At 39.4% G+C, this 22,476-nt stretch overlaps 1 protein-coding gene and 1 long non-coding RNA gene across 2 annotated transcripts; one reads left to right on the forward strand and one right to left on the reverse strand.

Annotated features, from left to right (window-relative positions):
* Positions 1-413: 413 nt before the first annotated feature.
* LOC131006562 (uncharacterized) lies at positions 414-2,933 on the reverse strand. Its single transcript, XR_009095587.1, has 3 exons — positions 2,655-2,933; positions 1,135-1,196; positions 414-621 (listed from the first exon to the last, which is right to left on the reverse strand). It is a non-coding gene; the product is annotated as an uncharacterized LOC131006562 (long non-coding RNA).
* A 16,059-nt stretch (positions 2,934-18,992) lies between these two features.
* On the forward strand, positions 18,993-19,978 carry LOC131018134 (uncharacterized). Its single transcript, XM_057946878.1, has 4 exons — positions 18,993-19,105; positions 19,225-19,294; positions 19,367-19,474; positions 19,556-19,978. Exons 1-4 carry the CDS (start codon positions 18,993-18,995, stop codon positions 19,640-19,642), a joined length of 378 nt encoding a protein of 125 aa, XP_057802861.1. The 3' UTR covers positions 19,643-19,978.
* The last annotated feature ends 2,498 nt before the right edge of the window (positions 19,979-22,476 follow it).

Consider the following 22,476-nt stretch of genomic DNA (forward strand, 5'->3'; position numbering starts at 1 on the left):
AAATGATCTGTAGACACATCAAAGACCACATGAGGTGTTTCTTCAACACAAAGAGTTTGAGAGTTAAACACTCGATAGGCTTTGCTCGAACGTTCTGTTCCAGAGTATCCAAGAAAGACTCCTGGATCAGCCTTGCTATCAAATGTGTTTAACCTTTTCTTTTCATTGTTGTTGTCGCAGCCCGAAAACCCGACACTAGTAATAGCGGGGTACGAGTATCGATACGACTATTTTTAAAGAATAAAAGATAAGAACAACTAGGTGAACGTCATGCGGAAGCTCATGTCAAAGCATGCTAAGGAAAAACTCAATAAAATTAGCCCAAGGGTAAAATCGTCAACATTGTCATAACTTTTTAATTATTAGGAATTTCACGAACAAAAACAAAACGGGTATAGCTCATTTTTCGTAAGGAAGCATAAAATGCAGAGTATCGCAGCAAAAGGCGAACCGATTATATGTAGGAAGACACATAACCGTGAGTGTATTGCTTGATCCTAAAAGAAAACTAAGTATTTCAACATCAAGACTCTATTATCATAAAGGCAAAATAAAAATTTAAATTACATCGATAGAAACTCTCCCCCACTAGCACCAGACCAATCTCGCTCCCTGCTTAGCCTGCACATTTAGAAATATATGCAGGGCGTGAGTACATAATACTCAGTGGGCAAAAGCCGAAAAACAAGAAAGGTGCTCTTAGAGCTATAAGTTTGAAGCTTGCCACATCTCAGCAATACACAGAAATAAGTTACTATTAAATGAATCTGTGCATGCAGTTTTCATAATCATGACATCATAAGTAAACGACTGCAGTCAAAGATTTTAACATGCATGTACCACATCTACAACTCATCATTATAATTAAGGTACTGAGAAGTAGGCCTCCCTCTCAAGTACCGTGACCGGCCGACCCGAAGACGGCTCGCAGTCACCTCTGTGCACAAAATCCCGCTTGTGGCAGGACCGAATTCGTCTCATCAGTAGAGGGTAACACACAAGCTCAACATCAAAAATTGGCAAGTCAAACAGTTCTCAAATATCATTTATCTCAAAACCTTTGTTAATCTCATAACATCATCAAATCATTTTAGAAAGTTCATATGATAAACATATACTCAAAATATTGCCCACCTGAAGTCCTTCGCTAATCCTGGAAAGAAATCAGGCAACTTACTTCTTCGTCTCGCTCGGGCCTTCATATGTCATCATCACATCGTCATCGTCATCGAAGGTTCACGCGATAAAACAAACCTTAGTCAGAAACTCAATTTCTAAATCCGATCTCATCTTAACTAAAACTTCTCACTCAACGTCTATTTACCCGTTAAAACTCAATCCCTAGGTATACTTGGCTTCTAAGGATTCATTCGTCCTATTTTCGACTTAACTCCCAACTCGGCTCAAACTCATAGCAATCAAGCACATAAACAAGTATAAACACTTAAGCATATTAAAAACACACATAGACAAGTCAAAAACAAACTTCACTCTGCACTGACTCAACTTTAAAACCTCACCAGACTCTGTACAGAACTCTCCTTGGGTCGTAACTTATACCAAAAGAAACCTATTTGAGTCTAGTTTCATATAAAAAAAGTAGGATCAAAAACTCCAAGTATTTTAGGAGATATGACTGTTTTACTACAGTCTACCATATTCGGCAGTTTTTAGCAACCGAAAAGTTTGATTTTTGAAAAATAGTAAACGTTGTCAAAAAGGTCTGAAATTTGGTGGGTACTTAGCTAAGACGCTCAGGTCCCAACCATAAAAATTTGGGTTCCCGAATGCTAAGGAAAGCTACTGGAAAAGGTGACTCTAATGGCTACTCACCGAACAATTCGGCTGAACGTAGCTGTTTTAGTCTTACATTTTATAAAAATAGCAAACTAAGTCCAAATGACTTGAAATTTTATCGGTATGGTCAAGACTCTCAAATATACTTACCATAAAATGTTCAGGGTGTTTACGTATCAAAAACCCCTCGAAAACAGTAGGTCAGTGCGTCGTGAAAAACGACTCCGAATCATACACACAAGCAAACATGCTCAACTCAACATTTAAACCAAGCAAACTCATCAAAGCTCATTTTAAGCACTTATAGCACTTAAAAACATTCAAACTCAACAAAATACTCATAATACTCAATCTCGACTCTTTTCTTTCATCATCAACTCAAATCTCATAGAAAACACTTCAACGAACGTATCAAACAAATTCTCTTTTCAATTTCATGCCCGAAATTACTCAAATACTCAAATATGATCATTTACATCATATAACTCATTATTCACATACTCAAATTACTCCATCAATCATCATCATATACATCTCATGGACTCATTTACATCATCAATTCATCATTTAACTCTTTGACTCAAAAGTTCCCATTTTTGGGTAAACTAACTTCCACCAAAGTTTCACATCTCAAGGCACATATTTCACAACATACCTCAATCATCAATACTCATCACATAACTCTCATTTTTCACCCCAAATCAAGAAAAGAAAAAGAAAATTTTTTGAAGGGGTGAAGACCCATTTTTTCGAAAATTAAGGAAATAGGGAGGGGGTGATTTTCTTGCTTCATCTTTCAAGAATACACACATACAACATCCTTCAATCAAGAATTATAGAAAAACATGGCCACTTACCCAAATTCTTACCAAAATTCACACTTTCTCACTCTAACTTTGGAGCTCTTCTTCAAGGATTCTCTTGATTAAAAGTGGCTAGAATGTGTTTATGGAAGATATTAGAGTGGTTTGAGGTGTTTGGTAATATTTTTGGAAGCTTCGAAGGTTTTCATCAATGGAGGAAAATGGTGGAAATGAGAGATGAAGGAGATGAGTGTGTGTTGGGCGAAAGTGTGTGAGGGAGAGAGGTGAGTTGGCCGAAAATTTCAAGTGAGGGAGAGAGAGATTTGGCTTTGCAAGATTTGAATTGATATTGTGTATCTTTAAAGAGATTTGGAAATCTTAGGGAATATTTGGCAATTAATGGATGATCTCTCTCACTCTAATCTCTCTCTCACTCTAATCTCTACACTCTCAATCCCTACTCTCTCAATAATACACTCTCAATCTCTACTCTCTCAATCTCTACACTTAGTAATTTGAGGCATATAACATATGGTAGAGAAATTAAAATAAAGTGTGAAAAGGGTGATTAAATAAAAATCACAATAACTATGGAAATGTCACTCATTAATAAAATACCATAGTATAATTATTCATGTGACCAAAACAAAATAATTATAGCACTAATATTAGTGCACTCACTCAATTATAATATTCCTCTTCGTAGGAAAAATAATTTTAAAAAAATATTATGCTTGGAAAAATTTTCATAAACCGGCATCATTCGATTTCTCGATAAAAATTGAACCACACTTGCTTTGGAAACTTAATCAACATTCCAAATGCTGAAGTCTCAAATAAAAAATCATAATAACTTGGTCACAGTGACACACATCACGAAAATCACATAATCAATCAGTCACGTCACGTAAATTCACATAACGTCACATCAAAGTAGTCGGCAAATACAAATAAACTAGACGTCTCTCGGACCGACTCTTTTCATCAAGGTTCTCACTCTTTCTTCCTCGACTCTATGTCAACTCATTATTCCTATTTTCTTAATAGGTCAGTCAATCTCTGATAACTCGGTATCTGGTAAATCTATTCCCAGTAGTCGGAAATAAAATAAAATCTCAACTCAATTCAATCAGCATCTCTATCTCAGCTCATTTCTCGAATCTCATCACTCTAACTCTATCATCGGTTCAGTTACTCGTATCTCTATTTAAAAGACAAATTGTCTTATCTGGTCATAAAAAAAAAAAGTAGTCTCGCATCTCGACATCTCAGTTCTCTCAATAGTGTTAAGACACTATCTCACAACATAGGAAAAAGTACGGGGTGTTACATCCAACCCCCCTTAAAAAAAATTTCGTCCCGAAATTTGAGTTATTCACCTTCGGGAAAAAGGTCTGGATACTTCTCTTTCATCTTCTCTTCAAGTTCCCATGTTGATTCTTCTTGACCGTGATGTCTCCATTGGATTTTCACCAAAGAAATCGACTTGTTCCTCAATTGTTGGATTTTCCGGTCCAGAATAGCATCAGGTCTCTCTTCATAGCTCAAATCTGGTTCCAGGGACACTTCTTCTTGATGTATGACGTGTTTTGGATCAAACACGTACTTTCTCAATTGAGAAACATGGAAAACGTCATGGACGTTCGCGAAGCTCGGAGGCAACGCTAGTTTATAGGCTACAGGGCCTACCTTCTCTAATATATCATAAGGTCCTATATACCTCGGTTTAAGTTTTCCTTTCACTCCAAAACGGTGAACTCCTCTAGATGGGGAAACTTTTAGAAAAACCTTGTCTCCTACTTCAAAATGAATCTCCGTCCTTCTGGTGTCTGCATAAGATTTCTGACGATCTTGTGCCTCTTTTATTCTCTGTCGAATCTGTCTTACAATAGTGATCATCTCTTCTATCGCGTCAGGTCCAAGTACTTTTCTCTCTCCAACTTCATCCCAATAAAGCGGAGATCTACACTTTCTTCCATACAAGGCTTCGTATGGAGCCATGTTGATAGTTGACTGAAAACTATTATTGTAAGCAAACTCAATCAGGGGTAAAACTTGCTCCCATTGATTTCCTCTATCAAGCACTACAGTTCGGATCATGTCCTCCAAAACTTGAATAGTCCTCTCGGACTGTCCATCTGTTTGCGGATGAAACGCTGTACTAAAATTCAATTTAGTACCCAACTCTTTCTGCATGCTCATCCAAAATCGTGAAGTAAACTTTGAGTCTCGATCTGATGTGATCGTCATCGGTACTCCATGCAATCGCACTATCTCTCGGATATAAATCTGAGCTAACTTGTCAGATCCATAAGTAATCTGAATCGGTATAAAATGTGCACTCTTCGTCAATCGATCGATGATTACCCAAATAGCGGTATTTCCTCTTTTTGACTTTGGCAATCCTGTCACAAAATCCATGGCTATATCACTCCATTTCCACTCTGGAATTTCCAATGGCTGTAACTTGCCATAGGGTCGTTGATGTAACGCTTTCACTTGCTGACAGGCTAGACATCTTTCAACGAAAGACGCTATCTCACGCTTCATTCCTTCCCACCAAAACTTCGTTTTCAAGTCTTGGTACATCTTCGTACTTCCTGGGTGTGCAGTATAAGGGGTGTCATGAGCTTCACTCATGATTTCATTATTTAGTTCCTCTTTATCACGCACACATAGTCTTCCCTCAAACAAAATGGCATTATCTGCCGCCTCTTGATAATTCTCCACTTTTTCGGTTCGAATCTTCATTCGCAACCTTTCCATCTTCTCATCCTCTCTCTGAGCTGTGACTATTCTTGATCGTAAGTCAGGTGTAATGCTCAATGCAGAAATTACTATTTCTGTCGTTTGTGGTGGTATTACTACCTCTAAATTCATCCTCTTGAATTCCTTGATCAGGTTCTCTTCTCGAGTAAGGAGAAATCCTAACTATCCCTGATTCTTTCTGCTCAACGCGTCAGCTACTACGTTAGCTTTTCCGGGGTGATAATTTATCCCGCCATCGTAGTCCTTCACCAACTCTAGCCATCTTCGTTGTCGCATGTTCAGATCTTTTTGCTCAAAGAAATATTTGAGACTTTTATGATCAGTGTATATCTCACACCGTGCTCCATAGAGATGGTGTCTCCAGATCTTCAAAGCATGCACTACGGCTGCTAATTCTAAATCATGCGTCGGATAATTCACTTCATGCGGTCTCAGTTGTCGTGAAGCATACCCTATAATTTTTCCCTCTTGCATCAGTACACAACCTAGACCATGCTTCGATGCATCAGTGTATACTGCATACTATTTGTCTGCTTTCGGAACAGCTAAAACTGGGGCAATAGTGAGCCTCTTCTTCAGCTCTTGAAAATTTTGCTCACATTCGTCCGTCCAAACGAACTTGATTTCTTTCTTCAACAGGTGCGTCAATGGCTTAGCGATTTTCGAAAAGCCCTCAATAAAACGTCGATAGTATCCTGCTAATCCCAGAAAACTGCGAATCTCGTGCGGTGTGGTTGGCGATCTCCACTCCTGTACCGCTTGAACTTTCGCTGGGTCTACTTCAATTCCTCTCGCGGAAACGATATGGCCAAGAAAATTGATTTCTTTAAGCCAAAACTCGCATTTGCTAAACTTCGCATACAGCTTTTCCGCTCGTAATCTTTCCAACACGATCCTCAAATGCTCTTCGTGTTCTCGTTTACTCTTCGAGTAAATCAGAATATCGTCTATGAAGACTAACACGAACTTATCTAAGTATTCGTGAAAAATGCGATTCATGAGATCCATGAATACTGCCGGAGCATTCGTCAAATCGAAAGGCATTACTATAAACTCATAGTGTCCGTATCTCGTACGAAATGCCGTCTTCGGAACATCTTCCGATCGTATCTTTAGCTGATGGTATCCCGTTCTCAAGTCAATCTTTGAAAAAGTGCTCGCTCCTTGTAGTTGATCGAACAGATCATCGATTCGAGGTAACGGATACTTATTCTTTAACGTCACTTTGTTCAGCTCTCGATAATCGATACACAGCCTCAAGCTTCCATCCTTCTTTTTAACGAAAAGAACTGGTGCTCCCCACGGGGAAACACTGGGTCGAATGAAGCCCATATCTAAAAGTTCTTGAAGTTGCAGCTTCAACTCTTGTAACTCAGCAGGGGCCATTCTATATGGTGCTTTCGACGTCGGTGCTGAGCCGGGCTCTAAATCGATTGTAAACTCGAGTTGTCGATCTGGGGGTAATCCCGGTAAAGTCTCAGGAAAAACGTCTTTATACTCTCGCACGACTGGCACGTCATCAACATTTGCTTTGGATTCGTCTCTCTGGTTCAGATATACAACGTACGCGGTTGTATCCTTCCTCCGCAAGAGCTTTCTTGCTTGCAGTGCCGAGATGATCGGTGTCTTCTTCCATTTTCCCTCAATGCCAATGAAGGAAGTAGGTTCTTGGCCAGGTGGCTGAAAAGATATCCGTCTCTCCTTGCATTGTATCTTCGCATGATTCTCCTCTAACCAATCCATTCCCAAAATTATATCCAGGTGCCACATAGGCATCAATCTCAGGTTTCTAGCCTCGAGCTTAATCGATTCTAACTTAAATTCTAAGTTAGGGCACATGTGCGAAACCGTAGTAGTTCTGCCTATAGGGGTGGTTACTCTTAGAGATTGTGGGGCAGGCTCTACCTTCAATTCTAAGGTATCGACACAAGTATGTGAGATAAAAGAATGCGAAGCTCCAGTATCAAACAAAACTACGATAGGCACTCCTTTCAACTCGCCTATACCTGTCAAATTTCTTTGATTCTTCTCTGGTGCTTTCGGCTCCAGTGCAAACATCCTCTGGTGATGCTGCCTTTTTGATTGACGTGGTCGATAGGCTTGCTGTTGTCGCTGTGGCGGAGGTAGCGGTAAAATTCCTTCCAATGCTTTGAGTTGCGGCCGGAACTGGTTCGGTCGTCCTCCGCTCCCACTTTGCTGACGATTCGGACACTGGTTCGAGTAGTGCCCGACCTTTCCGCAGGTGTAACAGGTATTCTGTCCCATTTTACACTCTCCCAAATGGAGTTTATTGCACTTCGGGCAAGGCGGTAATCCTCGCGGTCCTTGAAAAACTGCTGGGGCAGCTGGGCCAACATAAGGTCGTTTATCTCTGTTCTGAAATTGCGGTGGCGCATTCTGACTCTGCCACGGCTTCTTGGGACCTTGACTTCGGTCATCCCATTTTCTCTTGCCCTTTTGGCCTTGTCCAGCAAAAGGATGATTTCCCGATTGAACATTCGGGTTTGATTGTGGAATCGAGCCTTGACTCGGTCTCTCTGGCTGTATTGCTAGTTCCATGTCTAGCGCTCGGTTTAAAGCCTCAGCGTAGGTTAGCGCACTCTGACTCGCTAAAACGACTCGTATCTCTTGCTTTAATCCGGAGCAAAACAGTTCTGACATCTTTTCATCTGTATCTACTCGATATGGAGCATATCGAGCCAAATCGCAAAACTGTCGGTCATACTCAGCTACCGTCTTACTCCCTTGCTTCAAATTTACAAACTCCATCTCTTTCTTCTTTCGATAGCTACGGGGTATGTATTTCTCGCAAAGAGCTTCTTTGAACTGCTCCCAAGTAAGAGCTACTATCTGTTCCTCGTTCATCGTCTTCTGTTTCGCTTCCCACCAGAAATCTGCGGATCCCTTAAGTTGATATAACATACACATGAGTCGCTCAGCGTCGTTACATCTAAGGAATCTAAAAATTCTCTCCATACTTCGAATCCACTCCTCGGTTTCAGCGGGATCTCCTGATCCATTGAATGTTGGTGGATTTTGTCGCAGAAAAAGTTCCTCTACCCTCCTCTCTTGTTGTGGGGGAGGTGGTGGTGTGGGATCTCTCTGCTCCTCTTCTTCCTCTTCTTCTCGATCTATGTTACTTCTGTTCCCCCTTCTTCTCGGAGGCATACTAAACAGGAAAAAGAAACATATAACTATCGGCCTCAAAACTAGCCGTTCGTCATAAAAAAAACAATTTCTCTTTTTCTCATTTCGCTTCTATATCTCGTTTTTGATCTCAAAATTCTTAAAATTCTCGTCTACTCTATTTCTCGTCTATCTTTGTTCATAATTCTCGTCAATCTCTATTTCTCATTTATCACTATGCATCAACATCATCATCATTCTCAAAGCTCTGATAAAGCTAGTGAAACTCACTAATCATCAACATCTCTGTATATATATATATATATATATATATATATAGGGAAAATTGCCTCTCTCTCGAGGTCTTTTACAAAAGTAGGATCCTATGTACAACGGTCCTAACACTAAAATGATGCTCTAACTATACAAGCATCATAGGTACTAAGCACCTATAGATATATACTATCTACACATACTCACTATACTATGCCTCTCTACCTATATATATATACATATACGTATATATCAACTATGCATCTATACATATGTATGCGTCTACTAAATACACGTGATCACCAGTCGTCACCTCCTGTAACCCTGCTCGTCGCCTCGTCATCATCCATATCTTCACTCGGCTCCGTCTCCTCGTTCTGCTCTGCCTCCTGACTCCCGTACTCGTCAATCAGTCGATAGATGCTGTCATCGCTCGGCTCATCCTCGATGTCAGTATCCATCATCGGTCCATAAACCGGCACCTCGGGAACAGGTACCCATGTCTCGACTCCGTCGGCTGTAGTATGACGCTGCAATGGCTGAGTCCGTCCGTAGCCGACCGTCATCTCTGGAGTCTCCTCATCCGGGTCCTCCTCATCACTGTCAAGGTGTATGGGCCGAGAACTTCCCTCCTGGGCATCTCGGGACGGTGGGTATAAGATCGGGTGCATATACGTCTGAAAAGCCAAAGTGCCAGGCTCAGGCAGCGGGGCAACCCTCGGATAAGGATCGAAGGGAACATACTGTATCTCAGGCTCAGTAGAAACAATCGGCTGCGCCGACTCAACAGGTGGCAATGGCGAAGGTGCCGTCGCCGATGTCCAATCCCAAGGCGGTAACTCGGCGCTGGGAAAAGGAATGAGTGATAGAAACGAAAACGGGTCATGCTCTACCACTGGAGAGTATGTCTCAAAGATAGTCGGCTCTGAAACAACAGGCTCAGATAAAACTGGTATCGAATCAACTGGGGGTGGAGGTGCAATCGGAAACGGCTCCTCGGGAAGTGGGGGCACAACAACTAGCTCCCTTCCCTGGGCTGGTCCCTCTAACTGTCCATACGGCGGTGGAGGTGGCTCGTCAAAAGCAAAATAACGGTGGCTCAACGTCGCGATGAAACCACGGAAATCGGCGCTCACTAACCGCCCGAACTCAGTCCTCCTAATATACTGCGGCACCAGCGAAGCCGCCCAGTCTTGCCATCCAAGTGGCAACTGTGGAATCAGGTGAGTGATAGCCTCAGCCTCATCTATCCCATGGGCACTAGCCTCCAACCAACGTCGATGGTAAAGCGCTAGAAACTCCCCAAGAGTAGTATCGCCCTCTCGCAGTCCCGTAGTCCTGAACCATCGGCGCATCGCCTCGCTATATCGTCTCTGTATCGCTGCCTCCTCTCGACTCTGCATCCTGTAAAATATCATGTCCATTAGAAAAATGGATACGAAACTTACTTGGTACATCTCAATCAACAACATACTCGTCCTCGTTTGGTACGGTGGGGCATCGGCTATACTAGCCTCAACTTTAAAACCTCACCAGACTCTGTACAGAACTCTCCTGGGGTCGTAACTTATACCAAAAGAAACCTCTTTGAGTCTAGTTTCATTTAAAAAAAGTAGGATCAAAAACTCCAAGTATTTTAGGAGATATGACTGTTTTACTACAGTCTACCATATTCGGCAGTTTTTAGCAACCGAAAAGTTTGATTTTTGAAAAATCGTAAACGTTGTCAAAAAGGTCTGACATTTGGTGGGTACTTAGCTAAGACGCTCAGGTCCCAACCATAAAAATTTGGGTTCCAGAATGCTAAGGAAAGCTACTGGAAAAGGTGACTCTAATGGCTACTCACAGAACAATTCGGCAGAACGTAGCAGTTTTAGTCTTACATTTTATAAAAATAGCAACCTAAGTCCAAATGACTTGAAATTTTATCGGTATGCTCACGACTCTCAAATATACTTACCATAAAATGTTCAGGGTGTTTGGGTATCAAAAACCCCTCGAAAACAGTAGGTCAGTGCGTCGTGAAAAACGACTCCGAATCATACACACAAGCAAACATGCTCAACTCAACATTTAAACCAAGCAAACTCATCAAAGCTCATTTTAAGCACTTATAGCACTTAAAAACATTCAAACTCAACAAAATACTCATAATACTCAATCTCGACTCTTTTCTTTCATCATCAACTCAAATCTCATAGAAAACACTTCAACGAACGTATCAAACAAATTCTCTTTTCAATTTCATGCCCGAAATTACTCAAATACTCAAATATGATCATTTACATCATATAACTCATTATTCACATATTCATTCTCTTTTTATCATGTAAACTATATTTTAATGATAATCCATGTATCAACATAAAACTCTTAACAAAACATGGATAAAGTTCACATAATGATCATAGAGCAATTAGACCTCATTTTATCAAGCATCAAACTCACATCATACAAGAACTCAAAACTCATACAAACTAAACTAAGCCAAAATTTTATTTAGCCTACAATAGACTTAATCAAATATACCAAGACACTACTATCATGCTTAAAAACATATATCTTAAGCAAAATCACTTAAATAACACATAGACCAAAAAGTCCTAATTTTTACTAAACTAAACTCTTTGAAAATTTATAAACACATATGAATCTTTAATCTATTCATATATTTTTCATTTTTAACCAATTAATCTTACATATAAACCATCAATTTACATATAAGGGCATATATACACACATCCCTAATTTTTGTAAACTAACTCACATCAAAATCATCAATTGACATCATATACTCAAATTACTCCATCAATCATCATCATATACATCTCATGGACTCATTTACATCATCAATTCATCATTTAACTCTTTGACTCAAAAGTTCCCATTTTTGGGTAAACTAACTTCCATCAAAGTTTCACATCTCAAGGCACATATTTCACAACATACCTCAATCATCAATACTCATCACATAACTCTCATTTTTCACCCCAAATCAAGAAAAGAAAAAGAAAATTTTTTGAAGGGGTGAAGACCCATTTTTTCGAAAATTAAGGAAATAGGGAGGGGGTGATTTTCTTGCTTCATCTTTCAAGAATACACACATACAACATCCTTCAATCAAGAATTATAGAAAAACATGGCCACTTACCCAAATTCTTACCAAAATTCACACTTTCTCACTCTAACTTTGGAGCTCTTCTTCAAGGATTCTCTTGATTAAAAGTGGCTAGAATGTGTTTATGGAAGATATTAGAGTGGTTTGAGGTGTTTGGTAATATTTTTGGAAGCTTCGAAGGTTTTCATCAATGGAGGAAAATGGTGGAAATGAGAGATGAAGGAGATGAGTGTGTGTTGGGCGAAAGTGTGTGTGAGGGAGAGAGGTGAGTTGGCCGAAAATTTCAAGTGAGGGAGAGAGAGATTTGGCTTTGCAAGATTTGAATTGATATTGTGTATCTTTAAAGTGATTTGGAAATCTTAGGGAATATTTGGCAATTAATGGATGATCTCTCTCACTCTAATCTCTCTCTCACTCTAATCTCTACACTCTCAATCCCTACTGTCTCAATAATACACTCTCAATCTCTACTATCTCAATCTCTACACTTAGTAATTTGAGGCATATAACATATGGTAGAGAAATTAAAATAAAGTGTGAAAAGGGTGATTAAATAAAAATCACAATAACTATGGAAATGTCACTCATTAATAAAATACCATAGTATAATTATTCATGTGACCAAAACAAAATAATTATAGCACTAATATTAGTGCACTCACTCAATTATAATATTCCTCTTCGTAGGAAAAATAATTAAAAAAAAATATTATGCTTGGAAAAATTTTCATAAACCGGCATCATTCGATTTCTCGATAAAAATTGAACCACACTTGCTTTGGAAACTTAATCAAAATTCCAAATGCTGAAGTCTCAAATAAAAAATCATAATAACTTGGTCACAGTGACACACATCACGAAAATCACATAATCAATCAGTCACGTAAATTCACATAACGTCACATCAAAGCAGTCGGCAAATACAAACAAACTAGACGTCTCTCGGACCGACTCTTTTCATCAAGGTTCTCACTCTTTCTTCCTCGACTCTATGTCAACTCATTATTCCTATTTTCTTAATAGGTCAGTCAATCTCTGATAACTCGGTATCTGGTAAATCTATTCCCAGTAGTCGGAAATAAAATAAAATCTCAACTCAATTCAATCAGCATCTCTATCTCAGCTCATTTCTCGAATCTCATCACTCTAACTCTATCATCGGTTCAGTTACTCGTATCTCTATTTAAAAGACAAACTGTCTTATCTGGTCATAAAAAAAAAGTAGTCTCGTATCTCGACATCTCAGTTCTCTCAATAGTGTTAAGACACTATCTCACAACATAGGGAAAAGTACGGGGTGTTACAGTTGTGGATGAAACACCTAGAACCGAAAGCATGAAAATAGGCAATTGAAGGCTTCCTGTTCTTCCATAACTCGTATGGAGTTTTTCCATGTCTTTGAGTGAGGAAGAAGCGATTCTGTGTGTAGCATGCGTTGTTGACTGCTTCGGCCCAAAACTTCAAGGGGAGTTTTGATTCGGATAGCATTGTCCTTGCTGCTTTCTTTAAAGACCTATTTCTTCTTTCTGCAACTCCATTCTGTTGATGAGTTCTTGCTGCAGAAGTTTGATGACTGGTTCCTTGTTCATCACAATACTTACGAATGACAGTATTGAGGAACTCAGTCCCACGATCTGATCTGATGCTGATGATGTTGACTTCCTTTTCCACGCTCAGTCTTCTCAGCAGCTTTGGCAGTTCCTCCAGTGTCTCTTTCTTTTTGAAGAAAAAGATAACCCAAGTATATCGTGAATAATCATCCACAACATCTAAGGTGTACTTCCTACCGTTGTAGCTTCTTGGAGATATTGGGCCAAACAGATCCATGTGAAGTAGTTGAAGAATTCTTCCAGAGGAGTGTCCTGACTTTAACTTGAATGATATTCGCGTCTGCTTTCCTCTTTGACATGCTTCACACTCTTGCTTCTTTTGAAACACAATAGAAGGCAGTCCTTCTACCAGTTGATGTTTAGCAAGCTTGTTGATCGTCTTGAAGTTGAGATGGTTGAGTCTCCTGTGCCACAGCCAGTTGAGCTCCGAGCTGCTTTTGCTGATGAGGCAAGTTTCAGGTGGGCTGTCTTCCCATGAAACGACGTAGAGACTTCCTTGTCTGAAACCTTTCAGAACCACATTCTTTTGATTGTTTCTAACAGAGAATTCATCCTTTTTGATCTTCACTGTGAAACCGCTGTCACAAAATTGACTCACAGACAACAGATTACGTTTTAGACCAGAAACAAAGCTAACATTACTGATACTGGCGTTACCCTTGTTGAGCATACCATAGCCTTTTGTTTCTCCGATTGAGTTGTCTCCGAATGCAACTTTGGATCCAGCTTTCTCAACATACTGTGATAGATATTCTTTGTAGCCTGTCATGTGCTTCGAGCACCCGCTATCCAGATACCATGTTCTGATTGAAGCTTTAACTTCTTCCTTCTTTTTGTGTTTCCTGATTTTGACCTGCAAGGAAGAGTTACTTCAGGTACCCAATCAAGATTTGGGTCCTTCGATGTTAGCTCGAGTTCCCTTTGGAACCCATATCTGCTTCAGAATTGATCTGGCTGATCTCTTGCGCTTTGCTGATCGTCTGACTGAAGTTGTTGGCGCTTTAGTTGGCACACTGGCATTCTTCTGTTGAGATTTTCTTTTGAAGGCCTCACTCTTGTAGGAGTTCTGTTTGATGAGTGGTTGAGGTCTTCTTTGCTTGATGAAGTATCTTCCTTGAGATACTCGAGTCTTTTCAGACTGATGGAGACTTGACTGATGTCGTGGAACATGAGTCGTATGATGTCCAGTTGCTTGTCGTCGTGGATGTCGCTTGGCTCGTCTAGACTCATTATTGTTTTGTCTCCATGGATGTTGTTCTTTCTGAAACTGAACTGATTTCAGATTCTGGCTGATGTGGCCGCTTTTCCCCCTGGACTGGTGAGGAAGATTCTTCTTGACTCCTGATGTTCCTTCCCCGATCTTTGACTGAAATCTGCTTTCCAGTCTTCTCAGTAGGATGATCTGGTTGGGGGCCTCCTTTGCTCGTCTGTAGCTCCGTGGAGGTGGAACATTTGATCTTACCATCAGTTTTTGTTTGCGAATTTCGTCCATATCATGATCTCTTGATTCTTCTGATGTTGTGATTTCAGAAGTATCGTCCTTTGAAATGATCATGATATTCTTTCCTTTGTCAGCTGCAACCTTTCCTCCAATGCTTTCAACAAGGCCTTTTGATGGAAAGTTGTTCATCATGGGTGACTTCATCATGCAGTCCTTGACTGTTTATTCCAGCTTGTGATTGAGCCTCTTGATCTCATGAGATGCTCTATCACATTCTGAGTTGGAGATTCTGAGCTCTTCTTCCAGTCGACTGTTCTCCATGATTAGCTGATCAAGACAAGTTTCATCCGAAAAGTAGATGATTGTCTGATTCCTAGCTCGTTCATCATTGATCTCCTTTTCCATTTTCTGATTCTGCTTGAGGAGATCTTCGAACATTTTCCTCAACTGACAGTGATCAGTCATGAGCTGATTAAACTGGTCAGTTTCATCGGATGAGCTTTCTCCTGATTCTGAGTGGTCTCCTGAAACATCAGGAAGTTATCAATATAAGAAGTTTTAGAATGAGAGATTATCTCTGAGCCATTCATTCCATTGTCGTAGCTGTTGTCAGCCACGCTTTCAGATCCATTGGCCATCAGGGCTTGACTCTCATCGTCTGAGCTGGTGCTGTCGAAGTCGGATGATTCTGATGTGTCTTTGGAAGAATCAGCATCGTCAGCAACCATCGCTTTCTTCCTTGAGAAGCTGCGATCTTTCTTGGCTTTCAGCTCTTTGCGTTCAGATTGAGTCAGTTCAGGGCATTCATTTCGAAAGTGCCATTTCTTTCTGCATCCAAAGCATTCCATGTCTTTGATGTCGTAAGCGCCTGACTTTCTTTCTCCGCTTCGATCAGTGGAATGTCTGGAGTTGCTTTCTCTTTCCTTTCCTTTGTAGTGCTGCTTGTGGAACCTTCTGTACTTCTGAAACTTGGACTCCATTTTGTTAAATCTTTCAGTCAACAAAGCATATTGACTGAAGAAGTCCTCAGTGTTGAGTTCCGCTGGTTCCTTGATTTGCTTCTTGCCTTCTCTTGCTGAAGCTTTCAGTGCTGCTCCTCTTGAGGTTGATGGAACATCTTCGTCAGATCCTCCAGCCTTCTTGATTCCAAGATTTCTCTGAAGGTCGAACTCATTTGCCATGAGATCAGAGAAGAGCTTGTTTGTCGGGAGCTGACTGAATCCAGGCTTATGCTGATGAGCGACTGAGTAGATCTGCCATTCTCCTCTTGGCAGTGCTCGAAGAATCTTTAGGTTGATTTCTCGTTGAGTGTATTTGTCTTTAGAAATGGATTGAACTTCATTCAAGATTTGATTGAATCTGAGTTCTATTTCTTCGACAGATTCATTCTTGAGCATGAGGAAGGAGTCGAACTTCTGGCAAGTTATGGATAGCTTATTCTCCTTGATTTCCTTAGAACCTACGCACATTCTTTCAAGAATGTCCCACATCTCTTTTGCAGTTCCGCACTTGATGATCTTCATGACATGCTTGTCGGGAACGATGTCGGAGATGATGCTTTTGGCGAGGTTGTCAAGCTCATCTTGCTTCCTTTCTTCGGTGGTGAAGTCTGCCTTTTGCTTTGGTTGGACCGCATCGTAAGGATCCTGTCGAGGATCAACAGGAACCCGTTTGACGGTTTCGGTGATGGTGATTGGTCATTTGGTGATGACTTCCCACATTCGGCAAGGTTGGGCGGTGAGGAAGCTTTCAAGCCGAAACTTCCATATGTCGTATTTTTCAATACTAAACATAGGTAGAGAAGATAATCTGCTGTGGTTAGTCTCCATCAAAAAAGAGAGAACAGATAACAGCAGATAGAGCAAACAGCAAGCACAAAAAGAAAGAGAAAACTTTTTCGAGACCTTTGAGAAAAAGGATCTAGTTCAATTAGAACCTAATCAGATACAGAATGTTCTTGCAAACAACCTGCTCTGATACCAATTGTTAGGTCCCGGGGGTCTCGAATAGGTGTATGGGGAGGATATACCTATGGGCTATTTTTCTTCTCTTCGAAGTGAGATATCTCAAGATAGAGATCTAAACGAAACTTTACATGCAAACAGTGACGCCTGTTGACTGAAAACAGTTTTGACCAAACAGGGTTGACGACTGATACTAAAAGCTCTTCAGTAAGGAGTTATCAGTTAAGTTGTTGGAACTTAACTGATGCACTTATGGGCTTTAGTCGAGTTTGCTAAAACAGAGATGATAACACTCTTCCTGACTATCAAAAGATAGATCAGTCAGACTGATATCATACGCAGCGAAAATTAAACTTAGTTTCGCAATAGCCTCGGTTGAGCATGTTGTTGGTCTTAGGTTTCTCTTTGCAGTTATTCAGTATTCGGTTTATCAATTGAAACAACACAAGTAGGAAAGTAAAACTGAAAGCTGTAAACAACACAGAGACTTTTACGTGGTTCAGAAAAACCCTTTCCTACATCCACGGTCGGTTGATCAGACCAACAATCCACTCCACAAGTGCTTAACAGGTGCACTGCAAACCAAACCGTGTGCTTGTCGGGTGCACACAACCGTACCACTGAAGAAAACCCTTCTTCAGTACCCACACTTCACTCGTGTCGGATTTCTGTTGCTTAGCATAACCCACGCTAAGACTCTCAGAGTCAGAGTACCTTTCTGAACTCCGAATCACTCAAACACTCAAATCTTTCTTTTGGAAAGAAGGTTTGAACGAGTGCCAACTATACTGCAAAGAACAAGTTCTTTGTAGCAAGTTTGACCTTGGCTTCTGGGTAAACAGAGGTTTGCCTAAGGTCTAAGAGAATGTATGTAATCAGCAGTGACTGATTTTAGCTTTGGAATTCTCTTCTTCGATTCAAGCTTTGGGGAGGTTAAGCTTTAGGCTGCGATTTTGGCAGAGCTTCAGCTTATGTCGTTGAATCGGTGAAGGTTGAAGTGATCCTCGAGCGCTATTTGTAGGAGAACTCTTGAATAGATCCGTTGGCGTCGAACGTCCTCAAGATTTCTTCCGTTGGTGAGCAATTCGAATTTGGGCTGAGGCTTCAATCTTCGAGGTCCCTTGTCTGGTGGAAACGGCTCTCTTGAGGGACAGGAGATGTGACGTCTCTGATAAAGTAACCACCAAATAGGAATGACCTCTGCAGAGATAAGATTCTGAGATCTCTGCATTTAATGCGGCTGTACTTTTGTGAGTACGTGGCTTCCTTTGAACGTTGGAAGATCAGTCCGAGGAAGAATGTTCAACTGATACTTGACTTTAGTATCAGTCCGCTGAGTCAACGTGGCACGCATTAAGTAATCAGTTCCGAACTGATTCTTCAACTGATACTTCAGTTGGTATCTTCCGTCTTCAGTCTTTAGTCCTTCGTCCTTCAGTCTTCAATCTTCAGAACCGCATACTAAACTAGAAACGAACTCTAACACTTGAGTTCAAAACTGTTCTAGTCTATTACAATTAAGACCTATGAATTTTGGTATCATCAAAACAAGGATTAGAATATTCCTCAAGGTTCCCAACAATTACAAAATGCCTCAAAGATGTCATCATGAATGTGATGTGAAGGATAGGCGAGATAATATTCCGCCACCACTACCACAACATGAGAGGTGAGTTGAAAAATGTTGAACATTCGGAACACGAGTCTAGAACATGGGACCCAAAGTTGAAGCTTTTAGCTTGTTGTTGCGAACATAAGTTTTCTTATGTATAGTATGTTGAGGGTTTCGAAGACCCAGAATTTTCAAGTTCGGGATAGAATTTCCCGTGTGACTGGGGAGTGATTATGTTGGACCTGGCCAATCCACATGATCCAAATCTCAGTAGATGTCCTATGGGTTAATAAACCCACGTGTTTCAACTTTCGGTTGAAAAAGTCAGATGGGTTCTTACTCTAGGTCATTTTGTTCGACCTGGTAGTTACTCCATTCTACCCTCTGGTCATTCATTTGAGTCTCTTGAACAATTTGTTTTGATGTCATTCTAGGGTTGAACCCTTACAACTTTTGAGTTATCCTAGTAGATTCTTTTGATGTATAAGACTAGTGAGAGGCACATCATTGAACCACACAAAGGCCACGTTTATCTGTTGGACTCTCTTTATCACAGAAATCGTGACATCCCTTGGAAAGCTGCTGTTGACAAGTAAGTTTTACAAAATTTATGTAATAAATTTTTTGTGTATCTTTATTATTTGCTGTTGATAAGTAAGTTTTACAAGTTGTTGTCCGTATATTAATTTGTTTGTATTCATTCTTTTGAAGCGCAATGAGTATTTTCAATGCACATAATGGAAAGAAAATCAAGAATTCAGCAAAATGGGACATCATAAAGGTGTGTGCTATTGTTTATAAATAATATTAATTCACAGTTGGTGACCTCGTATTTTTATGATTCTAAACATAGGGTCCTAAGCAACCTGGCAGTACAGAATGTGGATTTTTTGTGATGCGATATATGAAAGACATAGTCGAAGGGTTTGAAAGGGCTGACAATATTTCTCTGCCATCATTGGTATGCTTATAAATATATACTCATATTTTAATGTAACATTCTTAATAAACTACATTTGATCACTACTTTTTATTTGTACAGTTTACGAATGTAGCCTATTCTCAAGTTGAAATTGATGAAGTTCGCGAGGAATGGGCTAAGTGTGTTTTATTACATGTGTTGGACTGATCAGCTATATATTTTGTTTGACTTGTGAATTATAATCAAGCTATTAATCCTCTTATATCATTCCTAAGTGTGTTCTTACACATAGTAGTCTGTTTATTGAATTATTCTCTTTCATGGTCAGGTGTACGACAATAAAAGTCAGGGGTACGTAGGAAGATGTGGCATTTTGTTTGCTTTTTTGTATGGATTTTCAATCTGGAAATGATGAAGAATTTGGTGAAAATTGTGTTGAACACCATTTTTTGTTAATGTTTGGATGACTACTTTAGGTACTTTGAAGCTACAATGTTTGGAAGTTTAAGTTATTTTATATAATATATTTTTTGGATTGTATTATTTGAGAATATTGTATATTTGTATGATTTTAAATTAGAAAATTACAAAAAACAGGCTAAAAAACAAAAAAAACGAAAAATATGGTTTATTTTATAACTAAGAATACATAACGGTTCTCATTGCCGTTTCTAATACAGATAAACATTGTTATCTATTAGCTAATTACACAACAAAAAATATAAATTTCATAACGGTAAAAAACTGTTATAATTCATACTCAAAGATAACGGAAATAACCGTTATCTAAATACAAAAAAACGTTGTCTATAATAGCAAAACTGTATGTACGAATTATATTTTATAACGCAAAAATAATTTTCATAACGGTGAAAAATCGTTATGTTTTCTCCCATATGATAACGGCGGAAAACCGTTATATAAAACATAAAAAATCGTTATCTATATGACAAATACATATCGGAAAAAAGACATTTTATAACAGAAAAATTTCGTTATGTATTACTGTCATAGACAACGGTTTTGGATATGTTATATATATCCCAGATACCGTTATGTATACATTGTATAGGTAACGGTATGTTACCGTTATGTATGAGCGCCCTCATACATAACACCACTATATACAATGGTAGTTTTGGTACATACATAACGGAAATTTACCGTTACGTATGAGCATTTTTTTTAGTAGTGCTGACACCCGAGCAACTGGTAAACTACACCTGAGAACATTTCAAGGCTACTCTTTTTGAGAAGTACGTACCGAGGAGTACCGTAAGCAACGAGAGGCTGAATTTCGAAGTTGGATGCAAGGAAAGAAATTGGTTGTAGAGTATAACCGAGAATTTCTGTGATCTATCACGTTTTGCTCATCAAAAGATGGATACTAATGAGAAGATGTATGAGTTTTTATGTGCTGGTTTAAGGCAGGACTTTAAGGTAGTATTGGCAAGTCAGAGTGCTTTGTCATACACCGAGGCTTTAAATCGAGCCGTGGATATGGAGTCGTTTATGCAGCCAAAGAAAATACTGCAGGCACCTACACTGCCGTTGACTCAGATAAAAACACCTGGAGGACAACAGATTGTGCCTCAAGGACATAATGGAAGGAGAAAGTGGGAGGACAGAGGACAGGGCAACAAAATGCCGTGGCAAGGACAAGGCCAGCGACAACAGGGTAAACAACAATATCCTGAACAGTCATCAGGACAACAGAGGACGCCGCCGTGCGCCAAGTGCAACAAGATGCACTTGGGGGTTTTCAAAGTTGGAACTAATAGTTGCTTCAACTATGGACAAGCAGGTCACTTGTCACAGCCCGGTCTAAGCTAGTGTATAGTTAAGCCGGGGAAAGGTGTGACTGGGAAATGGAGTAGAAAATGCTAAAGAAAAGAGATATCAATAATAATAATGAACCTGCTTTAACGATGAATTACTTTAATATTGGATAATCATAAGTAATCACTTTTAAAACTCATGAGTAGACAACTTACAATACACAACGACAAGTTGTCTAACTTTCAAGTGACATAATTCTCAAAGCTATTGATTTAAAATATGTACAACACATCAATAAAGTAAAATACATTAAGTGTTGCAGCGGAAATAACTCAAGTGGATTACATGTATTGAAGACATGGAATCCTGAGTCTGGTTTAATACATATACATCAAAGAATTTGCTCTGCTCGCTTCCATCTGCACCACAACTTAACCTGCATATTTAGAAACATACGCAGGGCTGAGTACCAAAAAGCACTGATCGCTAATTTCTTAACAACAATAACTGCAACTAAACAGTGTAATCGTAGCACAGAAACAGCAAGTCGAGTATCGTATCCACAGAGACTGTAAAACGAAATGACTCTATCTATTTCCTAAACAGACACTCACAGTAGACAGGCAAAACAAATAGGAAGGTGAATCAAAAACTAAATTTAACAAAATAAAATCTAAAGAGCAGAGAAACAATGATAAATAAATCAAATATAAAGAAAACTCTGACCCTAGGGATGTACTTTTACTAATTAACTACATGCATTTAATATATTGATTCAATTACCAATTTAATCCAACCCTGATGAGAGATCACAGAATTATTCACAAGCTTCTCTAACGAACGCCTATGAACGTAGATTAATTTACCCCCTTTCACATTCAAGATTCCAAGGAATAAATTAACTCCCAAGCGTACACAAAGAATAGCTCCCTACAGTTTCACCTATCTCATTCAAGTGTCAAGGCTACTACTATAACATGCATTCCTGAATCGGCTGAACAATTATCGCATTCAAGACTCAAACTGAATAGCTAGACATGTAAATTATTGGCCAAATAATTCACAAGAAATTAAGCACCAGGAATCATGAATCACAAGTTAGAGGGAAAATTGATATCAATAAATCATGCACACATAATTAATCAGCTATGTACAAACCCTATGTTCAGATTAACGAACTAGCCAGACATCGTAAAATAAAACATAAACATAATTAAAAAGAACACAATTGAAAGAACTGAATTATATAAAAATTGAATAAA

Source organism: Salvia miltiorrhiza, chromosome 1 (assembly GCF_028751815.1).
Source record: "Salvia miltiorrhiza cultivar Shanhuang (shh) chromosome 1, IMPLAD_Smil_shh, whole genome shotgun sequence".
Lineage (NCBI taxonomy): Eukaryota > Viridiplantae > Streptophyta > Magnoliopsida > Lamiales > Lamiaceae > Salvia > Salvia miltiorrhiza.